General features: G+C 39.9%; 1 protein-coding gene across 3 annotated transcripts in view; it reads left to right on the top strand.

Annotated features, from left to right (window-relative positions):
- The window catches only part of CNKSR2 (connector enhancer of kinase suppressor of Ras 2), a 426,708-nt gene that overhangs the window by 122,860 nt on the left and 290,479 nt on the right, over positions 1-13,369 (top strand). For all 3 annotated transcript variants that reach the window (XM_089656051.1, XM_089656052.1, XM_089656053.1), the window contains exons 7-8: positions 1,886-2,005; positions 10,260-10,319. In XM_089656051.1, coding sequence (XP_089512177.1) covers positions 1,886-2,005; positions 10,260-10,319 — 180 coding nt within the window. The remainder of the gene's footprint in view (positions 1-1,885; positions 2,006-10,259; positions 10,320-13,369) is intronic.

Consider the following 13,369-nt stretch of genomic DNA (forward strand, 5'->3'; position numbering starts at 1 on the left):
GATATGGTTAGTTAGGATATTTATGCAAAGGTGACTTTCTATTCCCAGCCTGGTACCATAACTCTCTAAAAGTAAGCCACTTTACATTTGTTAAACTCTTGGTAGGAACTAACTCAGATCCTTGAAGGTTTCCACCTATCATTTGATAGCTATTTCAGTGCCCTAGGCACCCCAACACCCAAGGTGTTCCGCTTTGCAAATGTTGCCTTCTTCAGTGTTTTAATATTGAGCCACTGTCCTCCCCTGCACCTCATGTTTGAGGCTGCCTATTACACCATGGCTTTGTAGAGAGGATTTTTAGATTAATACAAAGCCTGCACATCTATAAAGTATTTGTTCCTTTCCGAAGTCTCTCATCTGGAGGAAGGCACAATCTGGGCAATAACCAAAGGACTCCCTAATTCTTTAGGTGAACCTGTGGCCAGGCTACAGATTTGCAAACATGTACCTGTTCTTACAAACCATAAATTAGCTCTTAAACATGTCCACACAGGCCTCTCTAGCTGTAAGCATTGTGGAATAGCTCATGCAATTAGAGGTCAGTAAGGACTTGTTTTAAAACTCATTTACTGCTTATTAGGATATGGAAATACATCAATGTCCATAGCCCGGTCACAGGTTCACTTCAATGCTCTTGAGTTCTTCACTACTTCTCTGTCATAGAGCCTAAAAAAAGACATCTGCCACTCTTTGTTCTTAATGAGAACCTGTACCTTTTTAGCAGTTGCTAATCTGACAGTGTGGCTGAACACCCTAGCCATCAAAGACATTTTACAGATACCACTGCATATTGGGAGGATCAAAGACCATATGACATCCACCAGCTGCACAATCCCTTGAAAACAATACATTAGTATAATCAATATCATTTACTGGAAAACTAAATACAAAGCATTCACATTTTGAAAATATGATATTACCATGTCATGATCTTCACCTACACAGTATTAAAATAATCCTGTCATGAAAGAAATATTATTGCTTCCATTGCTGTGCTCCCCCTAGAAACAATAGTTGCCTGCCTGCTATACTTCTCTTCTGGCTCCCCTACATTCTGAGACACTTGCCTGAATTAGGTATGCAAGAAAGTCCAAAGCAAGTCAGAAGTCCTACTCCTCGTACTTGTTTTCTTCAAGTAAGCAAATCTGGATGGGAACTATGAATCAATTTTCAAAAGGAAAGCAAAGCAGTAGAAACCATGTTTTTTCAGGTCCTGTGTTAATGGACTTTTGTCCAGTTCAAGTAGGTTTTACGTTCCCATACAAATCTATTAGAATGGAAAACCTCCTTAAATCTGGTCTAAAGCAGGGCAGGAGAAGGTTAATTGCAGGTCAAGGGCACCGGTCAATGAATTCTGAATGTTCTTAGAAGCAACAAAAACTGATGCCAGACTGATAATGTTGACACAAGCACACAGCTTTTTGATACAGACACTTAATGAGGTGTGTGAGATTTTCAAATGGCCCCTTTTTTTTCTACTGCATTTTATAATGTTTTTTATAGCTGCACTTTCTTTGTGCTCTTCTTTTCCTAATATGTCTGTAATAATAGTGATTCAGCTAGTGCTAAATATCAATTTTAGCTTTAAATTGCTTCCTGAATAATCTCAAGGAACTTTCATTTAAGTAGATTTCAGGATTACGGCGAGCTGGAGATAAAATAGATCCTTATTAATAGTTCATTATATCCAATTATATCAGAGCATGATATGTAACATCCACTAGCTAAGGCCTTAATCAGATTTTTATCTTGATTACCCTGAACATTTCTCTATCTCCCTACATTAGAAGTCATCTACAATATGAATTCTGTCTTGCCCATCAAAAGAAAGCAGGTATTCAGCATTAACCTTTTATGACAATTTCAAAATTCTCTTTCCCTTTAGTGCAAAACCTTGTCTGGTGTTTGTGACCACATCATATCTCTATCTTCTGATCCATTGGTTTCTCAATCTGCCCATTTGGAAGTTGTACAGCTATCCAACATTAAGCCAAGTGAAGGACTGGTAAGAATAATACAAAGATCTACATAATCATCTATAAAATGATATAGTATGTTGTAGCTGGTAAATTTAACTTGCAGATAAGCAGAGATGAGCACCTGTCCACTGGAGTAGGACTTGCCTGTGCAGATTTTTTTTGCCATCTCAGCTGTATATGAACAGCAGCAACAAAGGACTCGGAGTCATTTGAAAGCTTTAAGCTGTAAAGAAGCTGCAATTGCGTATGCCAACTATAGCTTGGCATTGAATGATATTCCACTAACTATAGCGTTTTCTAAAAAACAATAGCTGGCAATTTGAATGTGAGTTTGGATTGTTACAGAATAATCTGACAAATATCTAAGTGAGCCCCCTTTAATTTTATTAGTGACGGCAGTCATTTTGCCAGCTAAGTTACTGGAGCTTGCTAGTTTTTAGTTTGTGTCTTTGAATGGTTAGAACACTCTCCTAATATTAACAAAGTGACCCAGGAGATGACAAAGCAGACTAGAGGAAACTGAAATTCCCAGTTGGTACTTAAGGGGGCTATTTTTGACATGTGTGCAAACTAAATTCAGGGAGATCCAGGGCAAACATCATATGGTTGATTCACGCAGCAAGCTTTTTTTCTGCTAAGACAGTGGGGAAATTTAGAGATTTGAAATTGCTCCAATAATACCATTTTACAAGCGCATGGATGTCCTCCAAACTGACCCCCCATTGCTCTAAGACAATGGACTGCCTAATGTGTAACCAGATTTTCATGCTACTACTGGATACTGTGTATTACTCTGTATACAAAATGTTTTGTAGTGGTACTCATTATTTCTTTAAAGTTTAGTCTTCTATCTGGGCATTGAATAGATCATTGAGGCATATACTAGATTTTCACATACCATGTATATGTATACAACATGTGTGTTTTATATTAAAAAAATATATAAAAATATATTAAAAATATATTTATATTAAATGATGTGAAAGAATTGGCAACAGTGCATGTTGAGATGGTGATCAAGAGGTGTGGTTACTTTCCCTAAACCTCCTACCTTTTGACCAGATTATGTTCTAAGAAGAAGCAGGCCATTGCATTGGCTAATTACACGAGCAGTGGAAGTGTGGAGCCCATCTCCCATCCCCTTCCTCCTAGTGGTTGTTTAATTTCCTCCTGACAAATAGGGTGAACTGAATATATTTTTCCTCCCGACCAATGAGCAGGAACAGCACTTATTGGTATTCAAAATTAAACTGTAGACTGACACAAGAATTGGTGGTGGGAAGATAGGGGTGCTTTGGCTAATGCTAGTATGAATTCCAATAACACTGTTCAACAAATTTTTATTTTTTGCCAGTTTTGGAAACAAAAGGATCCATTTCTTAATGAATTTCACATTCTGAGTTCAAATATAACAATGAAATTTTGTCAATTGGCTCTAGTTTTTCTGTAAACGGAAAGTTTTCTACTATAGGCGTAATGACTACATAATGCACAATAATTATATAGATAGATGTCTTTCCACAAATATAAAGCAAGTGATATTGACTACATAACAAAGCCTAAATGGCATAATATATTGCATAGGATTACCAAGAAAAATTATAGCCATAAGCTAAGTTGAATCATTTTAATACTTAGGATTCTCACTAGTTTTGTCTTCAGTTTGTGTCGGTTTTGCTTCTCTTGGCTTTTCTCTTGTATTCGAGGAAAGGGCTATCTCTTACAACTGCACGTGACTACACGCTTCAGGTTCTTCCTCACTTGACTCAACCACGAAGGATTCTGGTGCTTTAGGAATTGGTAGCCCCTCTCCATGAGGAACTGGACGTATTGCCGATGGAATATTTGGATAGTGCAGAGATAACTTTTTCTTCTTATTTAGCCCTTTTACAATTGGAGGCACCATACAAAAGTAACAATTACTAACATGATCTGTTGGCTCTCTCCAAATCATTGGCACAGCGAAAGGCATAGATGCCTTTTTTCCATTCAACCATTGCTCCAGTGCCGTCCCACAAGAATTGCAGCATATATGTGGTGCCCAGCTCTTGTCCTGGTCTCCTATCTTGCAGCCAAAATACAAGTTGTAGGCTTTCTTAATCATTCCTGTTACACTGTTCAACAGGTAAAAAGTTTTGGGCATAAAATTAGCTAATCTTACATAATTTTGGGGTGCTGAAAATGAAAATGACCCTAAAAAATGTTGATTGACTCTAGTTTCCATGATATATTCACCCATCTAATGACGTAAGCCATTCAAAATTATGATGCAACTTCAGCTGCATATTGCGCAATTGATACTGGTGACCAATAGAAAATTGCATGTATACTGAGATGATGCAATATTAGCCTTTAATTGCATCACTTCACTGCATAAAAGCTGCAGTATCTGTAGCTGATTGTAGTTCAACAGCGTCTTTACATTTCGTTTTATGCTTATATAGACTACTCAGTAATGCCTCGAACTTGTGTGAATAAATAATTTCTGCTATATCTGCGGTGAAATAACTTTTATCTCACAAAAAAGGAGGATAACAGGAATGATTAAGAAAGCCTACAACTTGTATTTTGGCTGCAAGATAGGAGACCAGGACAAGAGCTGGGCACCACATATATGCTGCAATTCTTGTGGGACGGCACTGGAGCAATGGTTGAATGGAAAAAAACACCAGACTACAAGAAAGTGGTAGAAAAACTCATCCAGACTTACAGAAATCTGGGTTGCAACATGTCTCTAAAAATTCATTTTCTACATTCGCATCTGGATTTTTTCCCACCAAACTGTGGAGCAGTGAGTGATGAACACGGAGAGCGCTTCCATCAAGACATTGCAGCTATGGAAAGAAGATATCAAGGTAAATGGAGCCCATCAATGCTTGCTGACTATTGCTGGACAGTTGTAAGAGATAGCCCTTTCCTCGAATACAAGAGAAAAGCCAAGAGAAGCAAAACCGACACAAACTGAAGACAAAACTAGTGAGAATCCTAAGTATTAAAATGATTCAACTTAGCTTATGGCTATAATTTTTCTTGGTAATCCTATGCAATATATTATGCCATTTAGGCTTTGTTATGTAGTCAATATCACTTGCTTTATATTTGTGGAAAGACATCTATCTATATAATTATTGTGCATTATGTAGTCATTACGCCTATAGTAGAAAACTTTCCGTTTACAGAAAAACTAGAGCCAATTGACAAAATTTCATTGTTATATTTGAACTCAGAATGTGAAATTCATTAAGAAATGGATCCTTTTGTTTCCAAAACTGGCAAAAAATAAAAATTTGTTGAACAGTGTTATCCTCCTTTTTTGTGAGATAAAAGTTATTTCACCGCAGATATAGCAGAAATTATCTGCTTTATTCACACAAGTTCGAGGCATTACTGAGTAGCCTATATAAGCATAAAACGAAATGTAAAGACGCTGTCGAACTACAATCAGCTACAGATACTGCAGCTTTTATGCAGTGAAGTGATGCAATTAAAGGCTAATATTGCATCATCTCAGTATACATGCAATTTTCTATTGCTCACCAGTATCAATTGCGCAATATGCAGCTGAAGTTGCATCATAATTTTGAATGGCTTACGTCATTAGATGGGTGAATATATCATGGAAACTAGAGCCAATCAACATTTTTTAGGGTCATTTTTGTTTTCAGCACCCCAAAATTATGTAAGATTAGCTAATTTTATGCCCAAAACTTTTTACCTGTTGAACAGTGTAATTTTACATTTAATGAAGAAAACCACCCGGATCAGTTTTGGAAAGCCCCCAGAGAGCTGTGCTGCAAAACAGCTTCCTTTTGGAGTAGGCATGGTTTCTTCAAGGACCAATCCAACTTGTACTTGAACCTTGTTCCAAAATAAGGTTTGCATCCTAATGTTTTTTTCTATAAATATCTATATGGAAATATAGAATACCCATACTCGTGCGTTGGTAGCCTCCAGAGACTAATTCAGTATTTGAGGGACATTCTAGCTGAGTTAAAGCTCCAGTTAACATTGTCTGTCTTGCCTGTTTGGCTCTTTTTTGAAAATAACGTTAGGGCCAAACCCTTTTATGAAAATGAGAAAGTCACTATATGCAATGCTTCTTCCTAATTTTACATTTTCCTCTAGTGTAAATTCAAATCTAGGCATTCAGCAATTGGAGTGAGAGCTTCTTATAATAGTTATGGCAGACAGTGGCTCCTAGAAACTCTGAAATCTCTCTGCATAGATCACAATGCTGTTATCCTTATTAATCTAAGTCCATATGTCTCTTAGGATAATTTGGGTATAGGATAAATCCTAGTTTTTGAAATATTTGACAATTGTGAAGTCATTGCTTCACTTCCTGGCCAGTAAGGATTTCTGTCAGAACTGAGTCAATCCACAGAAAGATCTACCATACATGGAAGACAAGTCTGATGACTGTTTTTGTTAAGCTCTGCTTCTTGCACAAACTGTTTTTGTCAGATGAGTATGATGAATTTTATGTTTTTCAGTGGCGTCTCTGTAACCCATCACCAGTATGGTTCAAGTATATGGCAATAGGGGGTAGCTAGGTAGACACAGCCATGGTTACCATAATTGCGTGTGTCACGTGCGCTTTCAGAAATGTTTTCAGCCAATTTTTGAAATAATTCCTATTTAATGTTAGGGGCATGTGGTCTGTGAGCTTGGTGTATTATTTCATGCATAATAAAGGGATTATTTGCCACTTTGATTGGTATAAAATCCTCTAGAAGGTTCTCAGCAGCCTCTGATAACTGTCTGGGAATTATAATTTATGAGCTGTTATAACCTATTTTACCTGTGGTGTAGGATAAAAGCGTGAAAGCAGTGATAGCAGTGTGAGGTGCCATTTTGACCCCTCTTAATGTGGTATCTCTTTCACAGATGCAGTACATTAGTGACATAGGAATAAGATGTGTCTTCAGAGTTTATGGAGATTACTTAGAGCATGATAATAATTCCCCTTTGAACAGCCAGCAGTGTCCTTATGTTATTATGTTCTGCACCATTTCAGTCTATTCTGTATGACAAAATCTCAATGTGAATGCAGTCCTGATGTGCTGTGTTTCATAATTCTAAGACTCTAATTGACTGATAAGTCATTACTCAGTGCATCTGACTCAGAATAAAGCACACAATAGCACAGAATGCATTAAAGGGAATGTAACGTGGTTTAGAAACCAGGAAAAAAAAGAATTTTTTTTTTTAGATGCGGATTTGTAAGCTTAGTATAGATGCTTAGCCACACCTTTTGGAATGATCATTTTGAATGGTCTTCAAAATAATTAGAATTAGTGACGTTATGCAGGTGTCATGTATAAAAACCCTCCAATTTTCTGTTTCTTCAAAACTGATGTAGTTTTTTCCATAATCACCATAAACACAGGAGGGCACAGGTAGGATCTGTGATACCCTTTTTGGTTGCTGGTGCAACTTTATTTCCGCTTCAACAATGCCGACAGTTTATCATGCTTGGCTGTATATAGGTAGCACCATTATGTCCTTCAGAAGTCTCATCTGATACTATGATGGTAATTCCACTTATTTGGATAAAAGTATTACTTCAGTTGGGTTTTATTGTAATTATCTCACCTTTTTATCTCATCATACTCCTGTTCCTTCACATGTTATGATTTTGTGAGTGATTTTTCTTTGAAAATGTTAAAGTGACAGCCACTTTATATATAAAAAAAAAAAAGTTAAAATAAATTCTTCTTTCAAAGAAAAGCATTTAATATTTCCCCTACTATCAAAATCCACTGTCTTGAAGGGATAAGTGTAGTGAAAATTCTTTAGCACTCAACGGGGGCATGTCATACGTCTGGTCCTTGTGGTTCCTTCCTACCCTTTGTCACTACTGTGCTCTGCAGCCAGCAGGAAGAACTACTGTGCACACTGGGGATATAATATTCATGCGCTGCCAAAAATAAATGATAAGCTGCTGCAAGCACCTAAATGTTTTCCCATATCAATAAAACTCCCCAAGAATAGTGCTGTGCTGCCCCCTAGTGACCCCTCCCAAAAAAACACTCTCCTGAGCATCAAACCCAATATGTAATAGAATTGATCTGTGAAACAAATAAGTCAGTAGTAAATAAAACTGGCTGAACAACTAAATCCAAATAAGTGAAACATATATCCAAAATAGATCAAAATCAAGTAGCAATATACACCTGGCCAGCCTATAATAAACACCTGGCTGAGCTGAAAAATAAAGTATACAAAACAACAAAAACTGTAAAATATGTGTAACGTATATCAGAAATAAAACACGATCGCAATACCAGTAAACACCTGGCCAAGTTGTAGTAAATACCTGGCAGACCTAAAGCATAATGTGTGAAAATGTATTTATTTATTCCAGGTACTTATATACCGCCATTGGTTTACGCAGCACTTTACATTCATATATTGTACGTTCACATCAGTCCCTAACCCTTAAGGGGTGTACAATCTAAGGTCCCTAGCTCATATTCATAGACAGACTACGGCCAATTTAGACAGAAGCCAATTAACCTACTAGCATGTCTTTGGAGTAAGGGAGGAAACTGGAGTACTTGGAGGAAACACACACAGGCACAGGGAGAACATGCAAACTCCAGGCAGGTGGTGCCATGGTTGGGATTTGAACCAGCGACCCTAGTACTGCCAGGTGGAAGTGCTAACCATTTAGCCACTGTGCTGCTCAAAATCAACAAAAACCGTATTAATGATTGTAAAACAAATGACCAGCTGAGCAATCGGCCGTCCAGTGGAATAAATATGTGATGAGTCAAGTAAATGTTCAACTGGGCTAGATATTCCCAAAAAGTGTGAATTAAAAAAAAAAAAAGATATACAGCTCTACTGAATATACAAGAAACAGATAAATGGTGAATGATAGATAACACTTGATAAAGTGCAAAAAGCAGTCCAAAAGTGATAGAACAGTCTCTTTCTTCCAACATTTAAAGTAATGCTCCAGTGACTTCAGCAGGTCCGGTGTGCAAATCTATCGTGCTCCTCCACCTTCAGGCATGCACGTTCATCTCAATAGCTGACCCATAGAAAATATAGACCAACATGCGATCAATATGAATCCCACTGGATCCTCTGCTTTCACAGGTCTCTCCAGGCACCCTCAGGAACAATCCTTTATGTCCCCACTCCGATGGATAGGTGCTCAAAAGATAAGGAACAAGGAACTTCTCAGAGTGTAGTAAGGCTTTATTACCATAAAAATGTATAAAAAATGCCACTCACATAGATACAAGGTTCACAGAACCTATTGCAAGCATGTACGGGAAAAACAGGGTGAACACAGATGGCGGCTCCTGTATGCACCAGAAAAGATGTCACAAGCTTCCGTTTTACGCGTTACTCCATGAATCACATGGCTTTTTCAGGGATAAACCTGTTACTGGTTCCTGCTCATTAATAGCACTTGGTCTGTTCCTATTGTACTGCCATATTTATAAACCCTGCATAACTGCTGTAATAGTAAAGTGGAGGTAAGGATAGGAAAAGGAAGGTTGTTAGTACTTTGTCTATACATGACTACATATTTATTTTTTTTACTTTTTACATATTTATTTCTTTACCTTTTTTAATCAATGTTGTTCAGAGTTGGATTCCAAAAAAAGTTCCTTTTGTTAACAGACAAAATCACATAATCTAAACAGCATTTCTTCTAAAACCTATAAAAATGTCTGTTAGAAGAGAGAGGTCCTTTTCAGGAATGGCAGCCATTTTTAGTCATTGCATTCATTACAGTGCATGAAAAGAAAGAAAAGGGTGTTCGCTAAAGCCCTCGTACGAGTGACAATTTCTAACACACCATAACTGAAAATAAGACGATTTCTAGTTCCAAGTAGATCTTTCGGTTTTGTTTATTAAGATGTGATAATCCCATAGGGTAAGATCTGGGTGTAAACCTAATATCATAAAGCCTAGTAATTTATCATAATAACGGTAAAGCACAACACTCTAGTATGACAGTGATAATGATCCATTAAATCTGATAGACAAGCAGTGATGGGAGTAATGGTAGATAATGTATATTGATCATAAATTATGTTTACTGCCTTTTTATGTGTTTGTTTTTTTCGTCACTGTAATTTTAGACTGTCATGCTTTTATATCTGATAGAATTTTTTTTCTGCTGCCTTGTAGAGTCAGGTTTCAGGTAGTGTTCAACAAATCATTACTACTTCACTCTTGTGTCTGTGTCTAGTCCATGCCTAAACAACTATACATGGTTGCTGTCTTCTTCATAATATAGTATCTGTTTTATTGCAGGGAATGTACATTAAATCCACTTACGATGGACTTCACGTGATAACTGGAACAACTGAAAATGTAAGTATAACTTGACAAGTTAATTTCCAATTACCATGCTTTTTTACTTTTTTTAGAGCAATGTCAAAAATGCCACTATACAATTAAATTGAAATGGAACAATTAAAACTTCTCAGTCTAAAGGAATTTCATAGATTTTATCTAATAAGACACCATTTATCAACCATTCATCTGATGGCTGGATCTAGGAGGGGTGTTGGGGTGGGATACGGCCCCCCCCCCAGATTTCCCTTGTGCCCCCCCAGGCCAGCCACCCGATGGAAGTTTTACCTGGCTACTTCCCTCTAGCCCTGCACGCAGCACAAATCTACAAGGGGTGGGAAAGCCCGAAAAGGAGGAGTGTCAGAGAGGAGAAAGGGTGTAGCGGGTGCTGTACCTTCCCTCCTATTGGAACAGTGGTCCTCCGTGTGACAGGTAACACCAGATCGCTCTTCTGGCAGGCTGCACACACGGTGTGATTACCTGCTCTCTATGTCCTCCAAGGGCTGCTCATCTCCTGGCAGCAGGACACGTGGGTGGGGAGCGGGTAATCGCACCGTGTGTGCAGCCTGACAGAAGAGCAATCCTGTGTTATCTGTCACACGAAGGAACGCTGTTCTGATAGGAGGGGAAGGCACAACCCACACCTGCTCCTGGCTCTGTATCAGCCCCCCCCCCCCCTTGTAAGGTGAGTGGGAAGAAGAGGGTGAGCTTGTGCTAGGAAGGGGGAGTTGGAAAAGATTTGGGAATGTGTGCTAGGAGGAGGAATGGGGGACGGATGATATGTACTAGGAGGGGGGTTTGGGGAGAATTGAGCCAGGAGGGGGGTTTGGTAGGAATTTTTGTGCTGGGAGGTTGTGGTAAGATGGGGGGGGGGGGTAATTGTGCTAGGAGGGGAATTTTGGGTAGGGAAGGAAGATTTGTCCTGGGAAAGTTAATTTGTAGGGAGTTTTGCTAGGAGAAGGATTTTGGGGGGGGGGGATTTGGGTTAAAAGGGGGGATTGGGAGGATTGTATGTGCTGGGGGGGGGTGTACAAAGGGGGGATTGGGGGAGATTTATGTTAGGTGGGGGGATTTAGGTAGATAGGGAGAATTTGTCCTGGGAAGGGTTATTTGGAGGTGCTAGGGGGAGGGACTGGGGAAAATATGTTTTAGGAGGGGGGATTGGGGGAAACATTTTTGTGCTGGGAGGCAGTGGTAAGATGGGGGGGATTGGTGGGGGGATTTTTGCTAGGAGGGAGGATTTTGGTAGGTGGAGGGATTGGGGGGGTGCAAGAGGGAGGGATTTGGGCTAAAAGGCGGGATGGGGGGGATGATATGTGCTAGGAGGGGGTTTGGGGGAATTGAGCCAGAAGGGATTGAGATAATTTTTTGTGCAAGGGGGTTTGTACTGATGGGGTATTGGGGGGGATTTGTGCTAGGGGGAGGGATTGGGGAGCATTTGTTTTAGGAGGGGGGTGTTAGGGGGAGAGGATTTCTGCTGTGAGGGGGGATTGGGGGAATTTTGTGGCAGGAGGGGGTGGAGGAATTTGGGCTAATAGGGGTGACTGGGGGGGGAGGAGATGTGCAATTTGGGGGGATTTATAATAGGAGGGGGGGTTTGCAGGAGATAATTTGTGCTAGGATGGGAAATTTGAGAAGAAAGAGAATGTGTCCTAGGAGGAGTACTTTTTGGGGGTGATGGAGATTTGTGCTAGGAGGGGGGAATTGGTGTGGGATTTGAGCTGGAAGGCAGGATTGGAGGGCAAATATTTGTACTGGTGGATTTGAACTTAGGAGGAGGGGGATTTGTGCTTTTTTTGGGTGACAATTTTTTAGTTTGCAGTGGAATTTATGCTTAGAGGGAGAGTCTACTAGTTAGTACAGTCCTTTTTCTTTTTTTTTTTTTTTTTTTTGATGGGGAGGAATTTATGCCGATACAGGATGTTTACACTTCAGAGGTGCAGTTTGTCATCTTCACTCTAGGCACTAGATGACCTTGTCCCAGCATTGCCTGCGCTGCAAACAGGGCACCCAACAGATCTCCTCCTCCCCACACAGTACCTAGCTTCGATTGGATCCCTTACAGACACAGTCTCAATCTGCATAATGTATAGCTGGCTGCTATGTTGCAGTTCTGACCTGTGAATTTCTCAGATCTGGATGACCGCACAGGTGCGGTAGCCAGCTACAAACTGCAGATCAAGGCTATGTCTGTAAGGGAATCCGATCTGAGCTGTGTCCTGTGTGGGGAGGAAGAGATTGGCTGAGTGCCCAGGCTATGTGCAGTGTGGAGATGGGAGTAGGAGCTCTGCTGCGTGATGTGCCACCAGTAAACCCAGTCCTCTTCTCTGCTGACCCCTGTACCCTGCTCTGCTGACCCCTGTCTTCTGCCCTGATAGCATTTGTTCTCCATCCTTCTGACCTCTGTCATCTGCCTTGCTGACCCCTGTCCCCTGCCCTACAAACCACCTGTACACTGCTCTCTTGTACACTCCGCTGCTGACCTCTGTCCTCTGCCCTGCTAACTGCATGCACTGCCTTGATAACCCACTGTACTCTGCCCTACAAACTAACGGTCTCTTTACTCTGCCCTTAAACTGCTGACCCTATTCTCTGCCCTGCTGACCCCTGTTCACTGCTCTACTGACTCCAATACACTGCCCTGCTGACCTCACATAGCATAGCAGAGCCATACAAAGCAGTGTGCTTACAGTGGAAAGCACAGAGACCACCCCATAGTAAAACACACACAGCACACAGTTAATTCTTGGATCGCCCCAGATGTTAACCCCTTCCTGGCCAGTGCCATTAGTACAGTGTCAGTGCTTTTTATTAGCACTGAGCACTGTATTGGTGTCAGTGAGGATGTGAGCGATGCCTAGTCAGTTCCCCCCAGTATCAGAATGCCTGCCGCAGTGCTACTATAAGTCGCTGATCACCACCATTAGTAGTAGAAAAAAAAATTCCAGTATATACCGCCATTTTGTAAATGCTATAACTTTCACATAAACCAATTAATTTACATGTATTGGGATTTTTTTTTAGCATAGACATGGAGCAGAATACATTTTGCCCTAAATTTATGATGA

This window comes from Staurois parvus, unplaced genomic scaffold (assembly GCF_062004578.1).
Source record: "Staurois parvus isolate SC_StPar_1 unplaced genomic scaffold, SC_StPar_1.0 ptg000884l, whole genome shotgun sequence".
Taxonomy (NCBI): domain Eukaryota; kingdom Metazoa; phylum Chordata; class Amphibia; order Anura; family Ranidae; genus Staurois; species Staurois parvus.